Source organism: Diplotaxodon limnothrissa, linkage group LG6 (assembly GCF_057381915.1).
Source record: "Diplotaxodon limnothrissa isolate DT_005_m linkage group LG6, D_limnothrissa_male_GT1.1, whole genome shotgun sequence".
Classification (NCBI taxonomy): Eukaryota; Metazoa; Chordata; class Actinopteri; order Cichliformes; family Cichlidae; genus Diplotaxodon; species Diplotaxodon limnothrissa.
The window spans coordinates 5,537,729-5,561,326 of record NC_140601.1 but is presented as its reverse complement, the minus strand read 5'-3'; the positions used below and the strand labels follow the sequence as shown (position 1 = coordinate 5,561,326).

General features: G+C 39.6%; 1 protein-coding gene across 3 annotated transcripts in view; it reads left to right on the top strand.

Moving 5' to 3' along the window:
* Positions 1–23,598, top strand: part of LOC146629994 (glutamate receptor 2-like) — a 119,680-nt gene that overhangs the window by 5,739 nt on the left and 90,343 nt on the right. For all 3 annotated transcript variants that reach the window (XM_085355533.1, XM_085355532.1, XM_085355531.1), the window contains exons 2-5: positions 10,854–10,994; positions 16,270–16,509; positions 16,754–16,875; positions 19,315–19,389. In XM_085355533.1, coding sequence (XP_085211659.1) covers positions 10,854–10,994; positions 16,270–16,509; positions 16,754–16,875; positions 19,315–19,389 — 578 coding nt within the window. The remainder of the gene's footprint in view (positions 1–10,853; positions 10,995–16,269; positions 16,510–16,753; positions 16,876–19,314; positions 19,390–23,598) is intronic.

Genomic DNA, 23,598 nt, shown 5'->3' with positions numbered 1-23,598 from the left:
TGAGCCATAGTGCTTGGTCTGTTTGTCCGATGTAAATCAATTGCAGTTAGAGGCTACATTAATTTTCTTTCTGTAAGCACTTATTGAAATTATCTGAGCACATTACAAGTACATATTTGCTTACTCTGTATGCTCAAATGTGACCCGTTATAGCCAACGGAAAAAAAAAGTGGAGGCCCGAAAAACAGGTGGGGGTCCTCCTCCACCACCACTCACAGAGGCTGAGCAGTTGGCTTCCACATTTGTGATAATGTTGGCAGCATCACATATGATCTTCACAGTGCAGAGAACACAAATTAGCATCCATTACTATAATGAAATAATTTGTTAGTTTGAAATGCTACAGGGAACTATGTACCTGTACATTAATGCTGTGGAAAGACGTCCTGTTCACATAGTCTCCTTCATTTACTGAAGGAGCAATGATTGGAATGTGAGTGCCATCTACAGTGGGGCAAAAAAGTATTTAGTCAGCCACCGATTGTGCAAGTTCCCCCACCTAAAATGATGACAGAGGTCAGTAATTTGCACCAGAGGTACACTTCAACTGTGAGAGACAGAATGTGAAAAAAAAATCCATGAATCCACATGGTAGGATTTGTAAAGAATTTATTCGTAAATCAGGGTGGAAAATAAGTATTTGGTCAATAACAAAAATACAACTCAATACTTTGTAACATAACCTTTGTTGGCAATAACAGAGGTCAAACGTTTACTATAGGTCTTTACCAGGTTTGCACACACAGTAGCTGGTATTTTGGCCCATTCCTCCATGCAGATCTTCTCGAGAGCAGTGATGTTTTGGGGCTGTCGCCGAGCAACACGGACTTTCAACTCCCGCCACAGATTTTCTATGGGGTTGAGGTCTGGAGACTGGCTAGGCCACTCCAGGACTTTCAAATGCTTCTTACGGAGCCACTCCTTTGTTGCCCGGGCGGTGTGTTTTGGATCATTGTCATGTTGGAAGACCCAGCCTCGTTTCATCTTCAAAGTTCTCACTGATGGAAGGAGGTTTTGGCTCAAAATCTCACGATACATGGCCCCATTCATTCTGTCCTTAACACGGATCAGTCGTCCTGTCCCCTTGGCAGAAAAACAGCCCCATAGCATGATGTTTCCACCCCCATGCTTCACAGTAGGTATGGTGTTCTTGGGATGCAACTCAGTATTCTTCTTCCTCCAAACACGACGAGTTGAGTTTATACCAAAAAGTTCTACTTTGGTTTCATCTGACCACATGACATTCTCCCAATCCTCTGCTGTATCATCCATGTGCTCTCTGGCAAACTTCAGACGGGCCTGGACATGCACTGGCTTCAGCAGCGGAACACGTCTGGCACTGCGGGATTTGATTCCCTGCCGTTGTAGTGTGTTACTGATGGTGACCTTTGTTACTTTGGTCCCAGCTCTCTGCAGGTCATTCACCAGGTCCCCCCGTGTGGTTCTGGGATCTTTGCTCACCGTTCTCATGATCATTTTGACCCCACGGGATGAGATCTTGCGTGGAGCCCCAGATCGAGGGAGATTATCAGTGGTCTTATATGTCTTCCATTTTCTGATGATTGCTCCCACAGTTGATTTTTTCACACCAAGCTGCTTGCCCATTGTAGATTCACTCTTCCCAGTCTGGTGCAGGTCTACAATACTTTTCCTGGTGTCCTTCGAAAGCTCTTTGGTCTTGGCCATGGCGGCGTTTGGAGTCTGACTGTTTGAGGCTGTGGACAGGTGTCTTTTATACAGATGATGAGTTCAAACAGGTGCCATTCATACAGGTAACGAGTGGGGGACAGAAAAGCTTCTTACAGAAGACGTTACAGGTCTGTGAGAGCCAGAGATTTTCCTTGTTTGAGGTGACCAAATACTTATTTTCCACCCTGATTTACGTATAAATTCTTTACAAATCCTACCATGTGAATTCATGGATTTTTTTTTTCACATTCTGTCTCTCACAGTTGAAGTGTACCTCTGGTGCAAATTACTGACCTCTGTCATCATTTTAAGTGGAGGAACTTGCACAATCGGTGGCTGACTAAATACTTTTTTGCCCCACTGTATACAGCCAATCACGCCTGGGAACCGTGAGAATAAATGTAAAATTTAAGTAGTAGTTCAAATATCACCACATCATACATTAAGTTTTGTTCATCCTGATACCTGCAATTTTGTGGCATCCCTCTTTGATAAATCTTGTGGGTCTATGACCGGGGAACACCACAAACGAGTACAGGAGACGTTTCAGTGCAACTGTAACATTCCTGACTGCCCGACAGACGGTAGCCTTGGAAACGTGCTCAGCGTCACCAATATTATACAGAAAGCTCCCGTTTGCAAAAAACCGAAGTGCAATACAAATAATATGTACAGAACTGAGAGGATGTCGGCGATGTGTCACATGAGCAATATTAGGCCTGAGGATGTTATTCAAATGAATTATAGATTGTGCTGAAAAACGGTAACGTTCACACAGAAAATCATCAGGAAATGATAAAATGTCCGAACGCACTCTAATCACTCTCTCCCGGCGGAGAGCTCTGCGGAGAATTTGGGCTTCAACATCTACTGGCTCTTCAAGGAAGGAGCACGCCATGTCTGACACTTCCTACAGTCAGGTTTCCGACAAAGAGGCGGAGAAAGTCAGGGTTAGTTGAAGTAAACCTGCTAGGGGGCAGGTTAGCTTCACGGAGTGTGTCGTCATAGTAACTCACTCAGAATTAATCTAAACTCGCTTTGTGAAACCGAAAACCCAGAGTTTTCGTTAACTCAGGGTATACTTACTCAGAGTTTGCACTAAACCGGCTTCCTGAAATAGGGCCCTGGAAGTAAAATTGAGTCATCGATTTTTAACAATAACATTTTTTGATAACAATTTAGGGATACAAAGATTTAAAAATGCTCTTGCCCATGTATGCATTTCTAAGTTCAGCTGACGGCTGTTTTCTGTACGATGGACTTGCTGATATTCAAGAAATTTACTGTTGCTGATTCCATGATTTGATAAAAGTTCTTTGAATGAAAATAAGTTTTCTCTTGAATAACATGTTCTGGACACACATTTGGATTGTTTCAAATGGTTGTCAGTTTACATGAGGTAAAGGAAGACTTTGTTTTTTTTAGAAATTCCCAGCAGGATGTCCAACTCGAAGTGTTTCTGCAAAGACTTTTAAGGCAGTTATGATTCTTAACTCTAGAGCTAATAAAAGGCAAATCAGAGATTTTTAATTTTCTACAGAATGCTTGTCCTAGGTCCAACCATGGGTTGTCTACTGAGCTTGATTTGATCCAATTTGAAGAACAGCAATCTACTGGCTAAGAAGTAGTGATAAAAGTTCCTCATCCAAGCTGTATATGATATCTTACCGAGTCCTTATACCGCTGCTTGCACCATGACCAGCTGCTGATGGTAGCTGGTGAAAGCATCTCCTCGGTGATAACAGCAAATAAGCAACAACCTAACGCTCACAATCCAGCACACATTGCAGAAACATCTTTGTGCCCAGATATTGTGATAATGTCAGAGGCCTCAAGACAGATAGCTCTGATAGAATTGATGGTTCCTTGGAGACCACATAGAGGGCATTTGGAAGGTAGCTGGCCAAATGCCAGGGTGTTCTGGAAGAGTGTTGGAGGGTTAGCAAGCATGCCCTGTGGAAGTAGGCTGCAGAGGCGTCACCGGCCAGTCTCAAGGGCATGATCAACCTCGGCTGGGTCACCTGGGCGAGGGTGTAAGATGTTGTAAGATCCTAACACCTAATGAACCCAGGATACATCACTAATGATCAGTGTTGGGACTAACGCGTTATTAAGTAACACGTTACAGTAACTACGTTATTATCCGGTTGTTCAGTCTGACGTCACTAGCCGTGTCTGGGTCTAAACTCCGCTGCAGGTCCATATATCAAACGATCACTATGGCATTACTGAGAGTTGAAAAACTGTCTAAATTCTTTCATCTTTAATAAAAATGATCAGCGTTCTGCTCTACCAGGTGTAACAATTGAGTTTAACATCCAGGCATCCATGAAAACGGAATTTATGACATTTAACGGAGTTAGAAGTTAGCAGGAAGTTAGCTCGCTAGCTTCTATCTAAATACAATATAGCATGTCCTGACTGCGGGGTTTTGGAAACAAATTAAAACGTACAGCTCTGTTATCACTTCCAGCATAAATGAAGACAGAAAACTAAACAGCAGTGAGGTTTGTAGGGTTACTGAAGTTGGGCTAGCTGGTATATAATGATGTGCTACGTGACCGCTGGCGACACAGCTATGTTAGCATAATATAAACAAGCTAACTTTTTTTCCACTTGATAAAAGTTACCGTGAGTGTTCTCGGTGGTCAGGAACAAATGTAATCGCATGGCAGGATGCTGTAAACGGACCAAACTTCAGCCAGGAGAACAACTGAGATAATCCATCCACAATACGAGGTTAGTCATTCATATACTGCTGCATGGGCTGGGCTGTAGTTACATCCTAAGGTTTTAAAAACTGAGCTTAAATAAATGATTAGCGGTAATAAAAGCCGAGGGAGGTCAACAGTGATCGCTGACTGTTTTAGGAGCTTTTTGAGATCAAATAGAAGAAAATACATAACATTAAACATGTTAACAACACAAATGCCATATTAAACGCAGACTACTTTAGACCCGGAAGTAGGATTCGTCGCGTCATCACTGAACAACCGGATTCTGGTAACGAGCACGGTAACTAGTTATTATGCCAAAACCGGGAACGCGTTACTCGTTACTGGGATTTAGATGGGCTCATTATTCGTTACTTCGTGTGGTGGCTATCGTGGAGCTTCCACAGATTCAATAACATTAGCAAGTGGTGGAGGCCAGCAGGTGACTGGTGTCAAGCCAGCCTCCAATTCGAGACTTGCAGTCAAGCCAGCCTCCAGTTTGTTTTACGTTCCCTGTGTATTCAAAGTATTACGGGAATGGATGTGGAAACCGGATTTCAAAATAAAAGCCAACTTCGAGAGAATTAACAGATATGTTAAGAACATAATAACATATAATTTAGGCTTTTTTTTTTTTACAAACTCTAATGTTAGCTCTATATGACACAGCCTTGTACCCTAATTGTGCCCTGTCACTATCAAGGCCATCTTATTTTGGATTTCAAAGTAAAAGCCCTGTGAATCTTCATTTTTGAACTACTCTTTCAATGACTTAATAATGCTCTTAAAAGCAAAAGTCGTATTTCCAAATACTATTTGAACTTTATATCAACACTTTCCAACCACAGTCTTTTTACAGTGATACCATATCAATATCAAGTCAGTCTGATTTTGCCTTTCATAGTAATGGCCCTTTGAAATTGTCCATAATTGACTTAATCTTCTAACGATTCAAAATGCTCTAAAATGAAAAATTCTTGTTTCCACAGGGTAATTCCACCTTAGATCAACAGTATACAGCCCCACAGTGATACCATATCAATATCAAGTCATTCTGATTATGCCTTCCAAAATAAAAGCCTTTTTAAATTGTCCATAATTGACCTAACTTTCAGTGATTTCAAAATGCTCTAAAATGGAAATTTCCTGTTTCCACAGGGTAATTCCACTTTAGATCAACAGTATACAGCCCCACAGTGATACCATATCAATATCAAGTCATTCTGATTTTGCTCTCAAAAATAAAAGCCTTTTCAAATTGTCCATAATTGACCTAACTTTCAGTGATTTCAAAATGCTCTAAAAAGGAAAATTCCTGTTTCCACAGGGTAATTCCACCTTAGATCAACAGTATACAGCCCCACAGTGATACCATATCAATATCAAGTCATTCTGATTATGCCTTCCAAAATAAAAGACTTTTTAAATTGTCCATAATTGACATAACTTTCAGTGATTTCAAAATGCTCTAAAATGGAAATTTCCTGTTTCCACAGGGTAATTCCACTTTAGATCAACAGTATACAGCCCCACAGTGATACCATATCAATGTCAAGTCATTCTGATTTTGCCTTCCAAAGTAAAAGCCTTTTCAAATTGTCCACAATTGACCTAACTTTCAGTGATTTCAAAATGCTCTAAAATGGAAATTTCCTGTTTCCACAGGGTAATTCCACCTTAGATCAACAGTATACAGCCCCACAGTGATACCATATCAATATCAAGTCACTCTGATTTTGCCTTCCAAAATAAAAGTATTTTCAAATTGCCCGTAGACGACCTACTCGTTTAACGATTTCAAAATGCTCTTAAATTGAAAGATGCTGTTTCCACAGGATAATTCCACTTTAGATCAACAGTATCCAACCCGACAGTAAAACCATGTAAATTTCATGTTGGTCTGATTTCGCCTTTCAAATTAATGGCCCGTCGAATTTGTCCATATGTGATATACTCTTTCAATTATTTCAGAATGTTTTAAAAATGAAAATTGCTGTTTCAACACATATTGGGTTTTCATTTTGAAAAGCAAAATCAGACTCAATTGATTATGACAGAATTGAATCATAAAGATGATGTAAAAGGAAGCTGAAATTGCCACTAGGTTGTAATTGATAGTACGTTTATATTTTAAGTCTGTGGAAAGATGTCATGGTTGGTTTGCAAGCTGTTTTGTAATTTCTTTATTTAGAATGACATCTTTCCACAGACTTAAAATATAAACGTACTATCAATTACAACCTAGTGGCAATTTCAGCTTCCTTTTACATCATCTTTATGATTCAATTCTGTCATAATCAATTGAGTCTGATTTTGCTTTTCAAAATGAAAACCCAATATGTGTTGAAACAGCAATTTTCATTTTTAAAACATTCTGAAATAATTGAAAGAGTATATCACATATGGACAAATTCGACGGGCCATTAATTTGAAAGGCGAAATCAGACCAACATGAAATTTACATGGTTTTACTGTCGGGTTGGATACTGTTGATCTAAAGTGGAATTATCCTGTGGAAACAGCATCTTTCAATTTAAGAGCATTTTGAAATCGTTAAACGAGTAGGTCGTCTACGGGCAATTTGAAAATACTTTTATTTTGGAAGGCATAATCAGAATGACTTGATATTGATATGGTATCACTGTGGGGCTGTATACTGTTGATCTAAGGTGGAATTACCCTGTGGAAACAGGAATTTTCCTTTTTAGAGCATTTTGAAATCACTGAAAGTTAGGTCAATTATGGACAATTTGAAAAGGCTTTTATTTTTGAGAGCAAAATCAGAATGACTTGATATTGATATGGTATCACTGTGGGGCTGTATACTGTTGATCTAAAGTGGAATTACCCTGTGGAAACAGGAAATTTCCATTTTAGAGCATTTTGAAATCACTGAAAGTTAGGTCAATTATGGACAATTTAAAAAGGCTTTTATTTTGGAAGGCATAATCAGAATGACTTGATATTGATATGGTATCACTGTGGGGCTGTATACTGTTGATCTAAGGTGGAATTACCCTGTGGAAACAAGAATTTTTCATTTTAGAGCATTTTGAATCGTTAGAAGATTAAGTCAATTATGGACAATTTCAAAGGGCCATTACTATGAAAGGCAAAATCAGACTGACTTGATATTGATATGGTATCACTGTAAAAAGACTGTGGTTGGAAAGTGTTGATATAAAGTTCAAATAGTATTTGGAAATACGACTTTTGCTTTTAAGAGCATTATTAAGTCATTGAAAGAGTAGTTCAAAAATGAAGATTCACAGGGCTTTTACTTTGAAATCCAAAATAAGATGGCCTTGATAGTGACAGGGCACAATTAGGGTACAAGGCTGTGTCATATAGAGCTAACATTAGAGTTTGTAAAAAAAAAAAAAAGCCTAAATTATATGTTATTATGTTCTTAACATATCTGTTAATTCACTCGAAGTTGGCTTTTATTTTGAAATCCGGTTTCCACATCCATTCCCGTAATACTTTGAATACACAGGGAACGTAAAACAAACTGGAGGCTGGCTTGACTGCAAGTCTCGAATTGGAGGCTGGCTTGACACCAGTCAGGTGGATGAGGGAAAGGGAGGCAAGAGGACAGACCCGAAGCGGCCGCTGGTCCGAGAGTGTCAGGTGAACTGAACTTCAGGTAAGAAGTTATAACCTGCAGTCCATCTGGGTCAGATATAAACCAAGTTTAGTTGGAGTTTATTTTCGTTATGCTGACTTTTTCATACTGCGTGCTAGCTAGCATGAGGGAGTTTCTATACAGCTGGGTGGTGCTATGTTACTGATGTTGAACTTTGTTTTGTTCATAAGGTTAATTATTAGAGTTGCCAGACGTCCCGTAAAAAACGGAATCGTCTCGTATTCAGAGAAAATATCATGCGTTTCGTATTGAGGTGAAAAGGAACAGTTTGTCCCGGACTTCAGCGACAATGAAAAAGACACAAAGCTGGAGTTACTCTGCGTCTTTACGCTGCACAGCTGCCTCTTCTTCTCTCATCCTCTCACCCTCCCTCTCCTGTTGCTACTTTAATCATGAAACTGATCAATGATCAGCTGATCGGCTTTTCTCTCTTGTTTATTTATCGCCCACTTTGCGCCATGAAAGAGGAAACCAGCGGATGTCGCGGTAAACAACAGCAGCACGTTTAAGCTTGATCAGCTGTTGTTAGAATTTATTTAATATTAATTTCTAGTATCAGCTGATGTTTGCTGGAGCCACAGCTGTAAAGCTGCTGGTCATGATGTCGGTTTGGTTATGTGGTGAGAGGGAAACATGAAGATGAAACCAGGAGATGTCCTTACTGAATCATCAGAGCTGTGATGGAGAAACAGGTTTACCTTTTAGTTAACATGAATGAGTTGAAGGGAAGTTATGAACTGTTTCTGAGAGACAAATAACACCAGGATCCTTTTCTAAGTAGCTGACAGCTGGTAACTGTGCAGGGGCGGGTCTAGCAAAGTGTTGCCAGGGGTCCATGTAGGGCATTAAAAGGGAAAGGGGGGCACAAGGAAATACTTTCTTATTCTCATTTAAAATGTCTCACTTTAAAAAAAATAATTATCTGAGTCTTGCAACAAACAATTGATAGATTGATACATATAAACCATCAGAACAGTGTACATCACTGTCACAACAGCGTTTGTTTTCATTCAAAGGCTTTATGATATTTGCTATAATGGTGGGCCGGTCTCTAGTCAAAATGCCCGGGACGATTTTTTTGTCCCAGTCCAGCTCTGTATGCAGCTCATCTGCAGTCTGGTGTTACCTACATCTTCCTATTCAGAAGGCAGAATTTCCGAGTTCTGAGTACAATCGAAAGCACCGCGACTGCAGTTTTTGTGTTGGATGTAAAAAGCAGGCTAGGATAGAATCAGGTGGAAATGTGCACATTATTTTTTCCTTTCTATTGGTAGGTGGCACAGTGCACTTGTGGCAAGTAAGCAAGCTAGAAGACTGGCAATCTTGCTGGGTATCCAGTTACGGAAGCAACAGATTAGCAAGAGAATTTTGAGTAAAACCAAAGTTACTTTCCCTAGTAACTAGTTACTCTGAAAGTAACGAGTAACTTGAAGTAACTCAGTTACTTTTGATAGAAGTAACTAGTAATGTAACTAAGTTACTCATTTAAAGTAACTTACCCAACACTGCTAATGATGCATCCCAGCACATCCATTGGATGTGCATACATTTCTGAAATTTCTGATTTATACTTGCATTTCAAATTATAAAAATGATTCATTAGAGACATCATAGTAAACAAAATCACATTTTACCCACTCCGATGTTATGTTCTTTGTGTGCTTTTAGACCAGTTGTGGTAATACAGTATGTGGAAATGAAAAAAATAACTTCAGACATGTGAGGTTGTGTTGAAAGGAATGTTAAATGGCCTGTATTTATATAGCCCTTTACTAGTCCCTAAGGACCCCAAAGCGCTTTACATATCCAGTCATCCACCCATTCACACACACATTCACACACTGGTGATGGCAAGCTACATTGTAGCCACAGCCACCCTGGGGCGCACTGACAGAGGCGAAAGAAGGCAAGGTAAACCATTGTTAAAGGTGAAATACCGCAGAGAGCTATGTGTTATAAATCTACCTTCCACTTCTGCTACAGTCTTACTAATGGTAATGTTTATGTTTCTTTTAATTAACATCACTCTGCCTTTTTGTTTTGAGTTGTAACAGGACAAACGTGAGTGAACTGTGGAGTGGTGAATGTATGTACCGATTTTTTGGACATATGTCCTTTAGAGAGACAATGTCTGCCTGAGATAGATATCTCTGTCTCAGGCAGACTCTAGCTCAGAATTACTGATTAGTATTTCTATTGCTGTTCCTAAACCCAGACAACCGGGGAGTTCTGGGTCAGGAAGGGTTCCCAATGTAAAATATTTACCAAATCAAACATGCTGATAAATAATAAGATTTCCATATGGGATTGGCCAGCGCTTGGCTTAATGCATAGGTTGTCAGACAAGAGAGAGAGAGAGAGAAGGATTCTGAAGTAAGCTAGCTGAAGTGGTAGAAAGTTTCCCCATGTGGAAAAGACTGGTGATTGGAGCAGACTTCAGTGGACATGTAGGTAAATGGAAGAAAGGTGATGAGGAGGTGTCAGGTAGGTATGAAGTTTATGAGAGAAATGCAGAACATTTGAACTAATATAGAACAAACAAACAAAAAAGTAAATAACTCAATAAATATGAAAAAGGAGAGCCTAAACTGCTGAGATTCCATATCACATTATAAAAACATTTTGACGAATATAAAATTTAGCAATTGTTAATGAAGGATTGCAATTTCTTTGTTGTTGTTTTTTAAGACATAAAGTGGTAAAAATGTCCCTATCTCAACATGTTTGTAGCTAGAAAACCTGTTTCTCCACTTAGTTTTGTTTTTCTTTATGATCACGACCTTTTCTGTCTCTGTTTTTCTCAGGTGGTTTATTTCCCAGAGGCGCAGATCAGGAGTACAGTGCATTCCGAGTTGGCATGGTTCAGTTTGGGATGGCAGATTTCAGGCTAACTCCACACATAGATAACCTGGAGGTGGCCAACAGCTTTGCTGTTACTAACTGCTGTAAGTATTGATCTCTTCATTTTTAAACAAAAAAAAAAAGAAAAGAATTATTTTTATTGGGTCATTATTTAAAAGTCTAGAATAATACTTGAAATTTAAAAAAATACAAACATGGCAATATGTAGCAATAGTTGTGCAGTGTGCTGTGGCTGTTCATCCTAACCCTAAACCCTTCAATTCAGTTTTATTTATATAGCACTAAATCACAACAGGGAAACAATACAGAGAAAACAGAGAAAACCCCAACAATCAGATGACTGACAATGAACAAGAGCTATGGTGATACTGGGAAGCAAAAAACCCTTGTTAACAGGAAGAAATCTCCTGGAAGCTGAAGGCTCTGCCTCTCATTCTACTTTTAAATATCCTAGGAACCACAGTATGCCCACAGTCTGAGAGCAAAGTGCTCTATTTGAGTGATACGGTACAGTAAGGTCTTTAAGACAGGATAGGGCCTGATTATTCAAGGCCTTCCATGTGAGAGGAATGATTTTACATTTGATTCTGGATTTAACAGGGAGACACTGAAGTGAAGCCAGTATTGGGAAAATATGCTCTGTCTTTCTAGTCCCTTTCAGTACAGTATGCAGCAGCATTTTGGATTAACTGAAGGCTTTTCAGGGAGTTTGTAGGACGTCCTGATAATAATGACTTACAGTAGTCCAACCTAGGATTAATAAATGCATGAACTGGTTTTTCAGCACTCTTACAGGATGTTTTGAATTTTAGAGATATTGTGCAAATGGGACAAAGCAGTGCTACATATTTGTTAATATGGACATTGAAGGACATGTCCATGATTCTGTAGTTTAACTTATTGGTGTGTGTTATCTGGTTTCATGGATAGAAAAAAATTGTGTCCTCTGCAAGGCAGTGGGAAATGTTTTCTATTCCTTCTAATGATTCTGCCTAATGCAAACATATTATGAAATACAATTGGTCCTAGCATGGAACCCTGTGGAACTCCATAATTAACTCTTCATTTACATAAAAATTGAAGTGTATTAGATAGATGCCATTTAAACCATTGCAGTGCAGTACCTCTAATACCTACAACATTCTCTAATGATAAAATATAAGAAGGAATATAAGAAGATTATTTCTATTCTTCACTAAAGCTGTTTCAGTACTGTGACATGCTCTGAAACCTCAAAGCTGATACACAGGAATTTGAAACTGCAATTCTCCCACGGCCCTCAGTGTACACTAAAACAATATAAACATAAAAATAAAATGCAAGTCTTATGTACAACACAATGCAATTTTACATAAACAACAGTGTCCAACACAATCAGAGTGCTTTTTGGCAAGAGTTTGTGTGCAAGTGGGGGTGGGGCAGTCAGTGAAAAGGCGTCGGTAGAAGTCTGGGGGGGTTCAGAGGGAAGAGGTGAATGCAGGTCTGGAGTTCGTGTGTGTGAGAGTTGCGAGGGACAGAGCAGGGAGTGAATTCAGCATCCTAACAGCCTGATGAACGAAGCTGTCTCTCAGTCTGCTGGTTCTGGCTCAGAAGCTCTTCAGTCTCTTTTACGATGGCAGCAAACTGAAGAAGCTGTTGGATGAATAAGTGGAGTCACCTGTAATGCAGAGGGCTTTCAGGTGAAGCGGGTGAAGTAGATGTCCTGGAGGGAGGGAAGAGAAGTGCCCACAATCCTCTCCGCTGCTCTCACTACTCGTTACTTTGCAGTGCAGGAGCCATACCACACAGTGATGCTGCTCTCAGTGGTGCCTCTGAAGAAGGTGCTCGCAATGGGAATGAGGCTCTTGCTCTCCAGTTTGCGGAGGAAGTAGAGTTGCTGTTGGACTTTACTGACAAGTGATGCTGTGTTTTTTGAACAAGAGAAATCTTCTGAGATGTGCACACCCAGGAACTTGGTGCTGCTTACCCTCTCCACAGCAGCACCATTGATGGTTAGTGGGGTGTGCAGGGTGTGATGATCTCCTTAGTCTTCTCCACATTCAGGGCATATTGTTGTCACTGCACCACTCAGCCAGATGGTTAACTTCACTCATGTAGTAGGGCTCATCATTGTTGCTGATGTGACCTACCACAGTTGTGTCATCTGCAAATTTGATGAAGATGTTGGAGCTGTGTGATGGCGTGCTGTCGTGGGTCAGCAGACTGAAGAGAAGGGGATTCAGCACATATCCTTGGGGAGCCCCCGTATTCAGTGTTCTTGTGTTGGAAGTGTTGCAGCCGACATGTACTGTCTGCGGTCTTCCTGTCAGGAAATCCAGCAGCCAGTTACAAAGCGAGTTCCTGATCCCCAGCAGATCCAGTTTGTGAATGAGTTGCTGGGGAATGATCGTGTTGAATGCTGAACTGAAGTCTATGAACAGCATTCTGACGCATGAGTCTCTAGTGTCCAGATGTGTGAGGGCTGAGTGAAGGGCATTTGAGAATGCATCATCCGTCAAGTGGTTTGACCGGTATATGAACTGAAATGGATCCAGTTTGGGGGCAAGAGATGTTTTAAATGGATGCATGACTAACTGTTCAAAGCACTTGAGGGTGAGTGTGATCCGATGGTAGTTCTTAAAGCAGGAGGGAGGAGACTTCCTTGGTGAAGGAATGATGGTGGAGGCTTTGAGGCATGTGGGAACGACAGCCTGGCTCAGTGATGTATTAAAGATGTCTGTGAAGACATCTGTGAGTTCTGCAGCACAGTCCCTCTGTGCTCGTCCAGCTTTGCGAAATCCTCCTGGAGTATTGCCTTTTCACTTCTCTGATGCAGGTTTGCCCTTGCTGTTCTTAGGCTCACCTAATCCCCAGCTTTGAAGACTGCATTTCTCTCCCTCAAAAGCCTGTAGACCTCACCTGTGAGCCATGGTTTCTGATTGGCCTGGATAGTGATAGTCCTGGTCTCTGGGAAATCATCGATGCACTCTGAGATATAGGAAATGACAGTTTCTGATTATTCCTGCAGGTCTGTGGTGTTGTCACGTGTGGCGGCCTGTTTAAAGACTTCCCAGTCTGTGGTGGAAAAACAGTCTTCCATTGTCTCTGAGACCACATATGTACCTGCTTACAAACTGGTTTGGTGACTTTGACCAGGGGCTTGTATGCTGGAATTAGCATAACAGTTATGCCAATTCCAGGTAGGCAATTCAATTCAGTTCAGTTTTATATATATATAGCACCAAATTGAGGCGACTGTGGTTCAGGGGGTTGGGAAGCTCATCTGTAACTGGAAGGTTGCCAGTTCGATCCCCCAGCTCTTGCTGTCCTGGTCATTGTGTTGTTGGGCAAGACACTTTACCCTACCACCTACTGGTGTTGGCCAGAGGGGCCAATGGCACGCTTCTGTCAGTCTGCCCCAGTTGTACAGCGAGTGTGTGAATGTGAGAGTGAATGAATAGTGGAATTGTAAAGCACTTTGGGTGCCCGGAACCGTGCTGTATAAATGCAATCCATTATCATTATTAAATCACAACAACAGTCGCCTCAAGGCGCTTTATATTGTAAGGTAGACCCTATAATAATGCATACAGAGAAAAACCCAATCATACGAACCCCCCCCCCCCCCCCCCCCCCACCCCCCCCACCCCCATGAGCAAGCACTTTGGTGACAGTGGGAAGGAAAAATTCCTCTTTAACAGGAAGAAACCTCCAGCAGAAGCAGGCTCAGGGAGGGGCGGGGCCATCTGCTGTGACCAGTTGGGGTGAGAGAAGGAAGTCAGAATAGAAGACAGGCACCAAGGTGGTGGAGGGGGAGGGCTTTGTAATCTCCTCTCTGAGTGGTGAAAACATTGTCCAAAATGGGGTTTTTTCTTGTAGAAACGGGATCTAAAAGACACATTAATGATTTGGTGGAAATAAATAATGAAGTTAATTCAAGATGGAGACCATGTGTATATTGGGTCCCTCAGTCCATGACCAATTCTAGATATCTATATGACTTCCAAACAAGTTTCACAATTTGGACACCTAAACATGACCCAACTTGGATGATAATATGTTGATCAACATTTGAACTTTGGATTGGGTAATATTTTTGGACATCATGTTGACGTCTATGACAATTGCAGGAAATTTGCATGATTAATAAATGTAATTTTTTAAATTTACAAATATTAACATTGATTTTGTCAACATGATACAAATGAATATGGATTATGTATAAACAAATATAATTTATTATGTGTTAGCCTATTGATTTCTTCACTACGCGTGGGTAATTCTTTTTGTTATTTTGCATTTTTCTGTTTTTCTTTAACTGGTTTATTTATTTTAGTATATCAACTTATTTGTTTGTAACAAGGTTAAAAATGTCATTTATTAAAATCTGTTGATATATTAAAAACGATGAAATCCATTTTAAAATGTAAAATAATAATGCTTAAGTATTTTTGAAATTGAAATTCCCTTTGCTCGTTTAAATTTGTGAAGCAATGTGTCAAAGTGCATTTGCATTATATATAGTTAATTTTTAAGGTTGAGAGAAGGTGGGAGAAGTTGTGATGGAAAGTAAGAGAGGTTTGTGGTTTTTCTGCTGGTTCTGCTGGTTTATAAAAATTATCTCTAAAGTGAGTCAAAGTTTGACTTTGAAAAGACATCCACAACAACCATATTTGGACTATAAATAGCCCGTACACCGTGGCCGTACCGCTGACAACAACATACTTTCAGCAGAGTTTGGAAAAAAAAGATGTTGCCTGGTGTTATAAAACAACCCCTTCAGTGGACCAAATTTGGAAAATGATTTATGAAAGACGTCACGCCGACGTCACTTTCCACAGTGGGATACTTAATACCAATTCTCTCATTCAGAATAATTCACCTTCCTGCAGCCACACAGCTGGATCATGTATGCTGACACAAAATACATACATTTTTTCTCAACAGATGATTGGAACTGGCATTTTAATTTTCTTCTCTTAAGTGTAACTGGTTATAGCTTATTACACCTGGCCTCTTATACTGTTTTATGCAGCTTATAGAAACTTAGCACTGTCTATATCAGATATAAAGCCCTCTAGCTTTTAATTGGACAGAAGCACTTCTTTTTTTAAATTTTTTGTGTTGCTTTGTTTTAGAAATATTTTATTTTACTTGTTATTGTGAACCACAGAATTCCCACTCCTATTGTAACTACTGTGCTTATTAATGTACCCCAATTTAAAAAACTGTTCTTCAATGTGATTAAATATAAGTGTGCGTTTAGTGTTTATTTGGGATAAAGGCACTGGGACACTTAATGAGTGCAAATATTCTTCCCAGGTCCTTTGAACTCACTGTTTAATTTGTACAATCTTTCTCTTCTTCTCTCTTTCCTAGTTTGTTCCCAGTTCTCTCGGGGTGTCTATGCCATTTTTGGCTTCTATGACAAGAAATCGGTCAACACCATCACATCCTTTTGTGAGACACTTCATGTCTCCTTCATTACACCTTCTTTCCCAGCAGAAGGAATGAATCAGTTTGTTCTCCAAATGAGGCCGGACATCAAGGGGCCACTAGTTTCATTAGTGGAATACTACAAATGGGAAAAGTTTGCCTATCTGTATGACAGTGATCGAGGTAAGGAAATTCTCATCATTTATCGCATAAATATTGCTAGTGCTTAATTTTGAAGATAAGACTGAAATAATTGTAAATACAGAAAATGTTAAGCAAATGCAGAAACTTGCTACAGTTATAGAAAGCACAGCAAGGCAGAGAAATATGCTTCATATAAATAGAAAAGAATGAGATAGAGATATGTTCTACAAATGTATAAGTTAATGAATTATTAATTATTAATAATGAGACTCTGTGTGTGTAGGTCTTTCGACTCTTCAGGTAATACTGGACACTGCAGCAGAGAAAAAATGGGTCGTCACTGCAATAAATGTAGGAAACCTGAAAGATGAGAGAAAGGATGAAGCCTACCGGTCCCTGTTTCAGGTACTGGTATTCTGCTCTTATATTGGAATGCAAGAGAGAGGCGGAGAAAATCAAATTTTAGACACAAATTTAAAGTTTTGGTCATAACAGCTTTTTCATCAGTTTAGGCTACTAACCAGCATTTTCAACAGTGTCTTCTGTTATGTTATTTATTCTTTGGCAAGTACATGCACTGCAGTTGGCCTGATGTGAAAATCCTGACTATGCCATAGTAATTTAGCAAATGACACAGTCCGAAATATTTAAGTTATTTTGGCTAGATTATAACAAACAAGCTTCTCTTTCCTTTTTTTTCTCTCTTCAAATGAGTTGGAGAATTGTTCCAAGAATTCAGTCTTTTTATTTTTTGTTCACAGTTCAGTGGATAAATGTTGAAATAACTCCATATGGTTTTTTCAGTTATTTTATTTAAACCATGTTCACAATTCTCAAAAAAGTGTTTTTACAAAACAAGTCTTTTTTTCACCAGCACTCAGTCCAACTATTTGACATGAAAATAAAATAGTCACATTAATCCAGCTATATGAAAACATTTTATCAATATCTAAAAAGCAAAATGTCCTCATATAGTGCTGAGCATCTGAGCATTTTATTTCCTAACTACTAACATTCACACTCCAGTGAATGCATCAGAAAGCAACTTGTAGTTAGTATGTCACCCAAGGATATTTGGCACGCAGACTGGAGTAGCCAGGGATCAGAACACCAACCTTCTTATTAGTTGATGGCCTGGGCATCCTTCTGAGCTACAGCCACCTCTTCCCCTTGGTGAAGGACCCTCCATTCATCATATACAACCCTCTTCTGGAATGATGATTTTTCCAGAAAAAAAAACATCTTTATTATGTACAATAAATAGTAGCGGAAGCAGTCCAAAAGGAATTCCATGAAGGAAAGGTAACAGAGTCTAGGAGTCCAGGGAACACATGAAAGTAGGTTAACAGAAGGTAACAGAATTTAAAATGGACTAAACACTCAGAGAAGCCAAACAGCACTGTTGCCTCACAGCAAGAAGCTCCTGAGTTCAATTCCACCATTAGGCTGGGGTTTTTCTGTGTGGAGTTTGAATGTTCTCCCCGTGTCTGCGTAGGTTCTCTCCGGGTATTCCGGCTTCCTCCCACAGTCCAGATACATGCAGTTAGTGAGGATAGGTTGATTGGAAACTCTAAATTGCCCAAAGGGGAGTTAATGTGAGTGTGAATGGTTGTCTGTCTCTGTGTGTTAGCCCTGCGACAGACTGGTGACCTGTCCAGGGTGTACCCTGCCTCTCACCCTAAGACAGCTGTGATGGGCTCCAGCCCCCACCCACGACCTGAAAAAAGCGGAAGCAGATGGATGGATGTTTTTTTGTCCTGCATCATGCCCTGGGGGGCAGAGCTATGGCTTCCAATACCCACTATTAGATGCTTACATGGAGAAATCCTATGAACATAAGCGCGCTCACACACACAGGTGTGCACACAGGTGTACAAACAGGTACTCACAGACACACACTATTTTGGTTGGCTGATGCCTCTAAACATTTCATGCATTATTAGTACTGTATGCTGCTCAGTAACATTCAATATTTATTATTTACCTGTGGTTTCCCTACTGTGTTATCTTCTTTTTGGTTGTCTTTTTTTTCTCTCAGCAGGTGATCAAGCAGATTTTCAGTGTCTTTTCTCTCACTATCCCTCTTTTCCTCTATTTTTCTTCCCCTCTCCTTCATTTAACTCTCTTCCCAACCTCTCTTTCTTTCTCTTTCCTGTCCCCGGTCCTGTCCATTCTGATTGTAATAACTCAAAATGAAAATTAAATAAAAACGTATAATAATAATAATAATAATAATAATAATAATAAAAACAAATATGACAATTAAGTGGACCGTATAGAAATAGCTGTAATGGTCTACTTGGGAAAACAAATCTGTTGGGCACTTTTCTTGGTGTTTAGACAATAATTCTGATCGCTGATTGAAAGGACATAAAAAAAACCTCAAAAAATAAAAACATGCTTTTATGCACTTATTCTAAAGTTAGCTCAGCACATTCCCACTCCCACCACATACTGACACAGTAGCTAGTGCCTTACAATTTGAAGCCTATGGGTCCTGACCAAAACTTGGTCTGTGATGTCTTGGGAAAAGGGCTTTGTCAGCTGTACAGTGTAGCAGCTGTACAGCATTGTAGAGTATACTTTGCTTTGATGTTATCTATTGTTTTTACATATGCTTGTTTTAAATACTAAAATAAGCTTAAGCTTTTAGTTTGTATTTTCCAGAAAGCTTTTCAGGGTTTTGTAGCTAGTTATAATAAATATCTTTGTCTAACCTATGGTGTCAAGCAGTATGTGGCAGCACTGCACCTCAGGAAGATGCAATTTGATCTTGTACTGTGAGCACACAAATCTTTAAAGACTGTGTAATAATGTTGGATGCTTGTTGTCTTATTTTTTTAGGACCTGGAGATCCGTAAGGAACGACGCATCATACTGGACTGCGAACAAGATAAAGTGAAAGACATCATGGAGCAGGTTGATTTTTATCTTGTTACTGCTGCTACCAGTATGAGCAATATTTTCTCTCCATCAAAAATGAAGCTGATTCTATAGATCCATTCTTTACTGGGCATTCCTTAAAAAACAGTGAATGTCTCTCATCCAACCAACTCAGAGTCAACTGATAATATTTCTATATGTGTGTGTCTGTGTAAAAGAAGTAATGAAACTATGCAAAACATACTATTGGAGACTTTTGTTCAGTGAAACCAACAGTATTGTGGTTATCCTGGATGTTTTTTAGGTGTGATACCAGACCAGACATGAACTAGTCATGATGGTGTCTGTGTCATTTAAATTTTCTTAAATAACAATTAAATGAAACTACTATACGTGTTTTGAAATCTTTCAAATTCTATTCTGGCAGAGTTAATTTCCTCTTCGGTAAGTACTGTTGGCCTGTTTCCATCATCAGATGGCAAACAATGGAAATGATGTGTGCTTAGTATCCAGTATTTGTCTTTTCTACATGGTTAGCAAAATGATATCGCGTAGAACTTTCACTGTTCACATGCAGATGGCTGCTACATAATTATTAGTGTTAACTTACACTTTAATGACGATAATCTAGAAAACAGTTGGATTTTCTTTTTCAGCTTGGTTTGATTGGCTGGATCAAAACTGTGATCAAAACTAAAATTAGACCCCTATCTGCTAACTGCTTTACGGTACCAGCTCATGATAATCATTTGGAAAACCCTATTTTGATAATGTCACAATTATCAGAACTGGGCATGTTGCTCATGACATCTGCAAATGCTGCAAGTTAAATCTGCAAAGCACAAGCTGTTAAACATTTTGAAAATATGACAAATGCTTAAAAAACAGTCAGTTAATTCTGGGGGAGGGGACTTGTTTTGACTGATTTTAAATATTTGTATGAACCCTATATGTTGCATCTCTGTCACAGAAGACAAAAAAAAATGACAAAGAAAAGTAGCTAAATAGAAGCTGCTATACGGATAGCATGGTGGTACAGTTGTTAGCACTGTTACTCTGTGGAGTAGGGTTACAATAGAAATCAATACTCTGATATGAATCAAAATAGCTATTGGATACACATTAGCAGTAGTATTGATACCAGACGTGCTATCTGAGTCTGAAAACTTTTTACAAACCAGAAAAGTTTATTAGGGTCATGAAGACTTTTGAAAGGTCACTAAAACTCGTGTTTCTAAAAAAAATGTATTAAACAGTTATCATAAACATTAACTTGGCTACTGCACACAACTGTTAAACTTGTAGCAGTTATTCAAGAGCCACATTACCCGTCTGTTAAGTTAGCATTAAAGTAGCGGCTATTTCCAATAATAAAATAATAATCTTAATGTGGGAGCTAGGCAGCAAGTATTATTAGTTCTGCAAAGTGTTGTAATCTGTAATGTTAATAGACAGTGATCATTCAACAATATAACACAACTATTTTTGCAACATGTTCCTCTTACAGTCCCAGATAGGTGGAGAGAAAAGTCTACTATCAACTAGACAGAAACAGTGGTGGTATATCTTACCAACTCTATTTGATCAGTGATGAAAAATTATGTGTCGAATCACCAGAAGCAAAGTGAGACTTCAGATAAATGTTTTTTGTTTATTCCAAAAGTTGATTCTGTTCATCTGGACGTAGCGTTTTGTGGGAGAAATGTTTCGTCACTCATCCAAGTGACTTCTTCAGTCTCAGCTGACTGCAGGTTTCCCCAATCTTATAAACAGTACATTTGCATAATGACTGAAACCAGCCCACTGAAGGAACAATGGGCTGGGAGGTCAGTTCCTTAATCATAATTATGCAAATTCTCATGACCATTGATCAACAACCACTGACCAAAACCCACTGATCAAAGCCCACTGATCAATGGCCATGAGTACCATTCACAGAGAGTTGGGGAATGGCTGCAATCACAGCATTGTAAGATGGCGAAAGATGTACCCTTAGGTCCCCTCCTCGATTCAGAGATGGTCTTTCCCTTTTCACGTAAATGTCCTCCTTGACTCCGCGCTCAAACCAGCATTCCTCCCTGTTCAGGATGTTACATCCTCATCATTGAAAGAGTGTCCACTGGCCTGTAGGTGTAAATAGACTGCAGAGTCCTGGCCTGACGAGGTAGCTCTTCTGTGTTGTGCCATCCGCTTCGCCAGAGGTTGTTTGGTTTCCCCGATGTATAAATCCTGGCAATCCTCCTGGCACTTAACAGCGTACACTATGTTACTCTGTTTGTGTCGGGGGACCTGATCCTTGGGGTGGACCAATTTTTGGCGCAGCATTTTTTGAGGTGTTTGAAACCCACAGAGACACGGTGTTTAGAAAAAATATGTCTCAACTGTTCCGATACTCCTGACACATATGGGATCACTACAGGTTTTCGCTTGGGCAGCGGTTGTCCTTCTCTCCTGGATTGGCGGAGCTTTCTTTAGGTGCCTTCCCAGCTTTGACAAAAGTCCAGCTGGGATAACCACATTTACTCAGGGCCTTCTTGATGTGATGTTCTTCTGCCTCCCTGGCCGCTGTGTCAGTGGAGATGGTGTTTGCTCTGTGTTGTAGTGTCCTGATGACACCCAGTTTGTGCTCCAGTGGATGATGAGAGACAAACCTTAGATACTGATCCGTATGTGTAGGTTTACGGTACACGTCAGCTTTTAGATGTCCCCCATTACAGATGGAAATCTCACAGTCTAATAAGGCTAACCTGCCACTTTTCATATCCTCCCTGGTGAATTTGATGTGTCGGTCCACCGAGTTAATGTGATCCGTGAAAAGTAGTACGTCCTGAGATTTGATCTTCACCCAGGTGTCATCCACATATCTGAACCAATGGCTTGGTGGTGTTCCAGGGTAGGATAGCAAAGCCCTCTTTTCCACTTCTTCCATGTACAAATTGGCCACGATGGGTGAAACTGGGGAACCCATGGCACACACATGTTTCTGCCTGTAGTACTGACCCTTGTATGTGAAGTAGGTGGAATGAAGACACGGTTGCAAATGCAAACACACTTGGTCGATGCTGAGAGTGGTCCTGTTGCTGAGGTTGGTGTCATCCTGTAATCTCTTACGGACTATCTCCAACGCTTCCGTGACTGGGATGCAAGTGAAGAGAGATGTAACGTTGTACAAGACCATGGTTTCATCTGCCTCCATAATTACATCTCTCACCTTCTCAACAAAATCCAGGGTGCTCTGGATGTGGAGTTCAGAGCTGCCCACCAGTGGGTTGAGGATCGAAGCCAGAAACTTAAAGATGTTATAGGTGACAGAGTTGATCATGCAGACAGTCGGTCTTAAAGGTGCACCCTGTTTATGTATTTTCGGTAAACCATACAGACTTGGTGTAGTCGATAGCCTTGTCTTGTTCTAACTGCTTCAGACAGTCTATTACCCTATTCCTGCAGCCACTCCCTGGATCTTGTTTCAGGGGCTCATAAGTATTTTCATCACTGAGTAGTGACAAGATCTTCTCATAATAGTCTTTCTGGTTTAGCAATACTCTGCACCTACCCTTGTCTGCCGGAAGGATGATAATGTTGTTGTCATCACTAAGTGATGTGAGTGCCTTCCTCTCTTTTTTAAATTTTTTTTTTTTTTAAATCTGCTGAACCATCTCCAATTTTAAATCTGCAGCAATGCTTGAACATGAAATGTAATTTGGCAGCTACACTAAAGACAGTTTAAGCATTGGGTAATTAAAATATTTAAAAAATTAAGTATTCCTTTAAAATCCATTATTTGAACACACATGAATTTAAAAAAAAAACTTCTCATTGCAAAATGCAACTTGTGGCAATTTCTGAATTGTTGATAGTTATATCTCACAATAATACAAAATAAAACATGGAGATTACGAAAATTATGAAAATTCTATTTTCATTCAACTTTGTACCAGAAAAATAAAATTATCAGCAGTTTAATCTGAAAAGAAACAAATTTTGGAGTATCCACATTTACTTGCATAATAACTGAGAAAAAAATTGTTAAATATGAGCATTTGTTTCATCTTCAATACCTTCCCGACCTACTGCCCCAGAGCTGTCTTATAATTCAGGTTAGGTTTAAAACACATACATGTTTGTGGCTAAGAATTTCATGTTAAAAATATTTTCTTTTTGCATTTTGGGGAAATATTCACCTGGTAAAATGTAATGTAAAATGTAATGAAGACAAAACCAATTTTTTAAATAGATATATTTCTA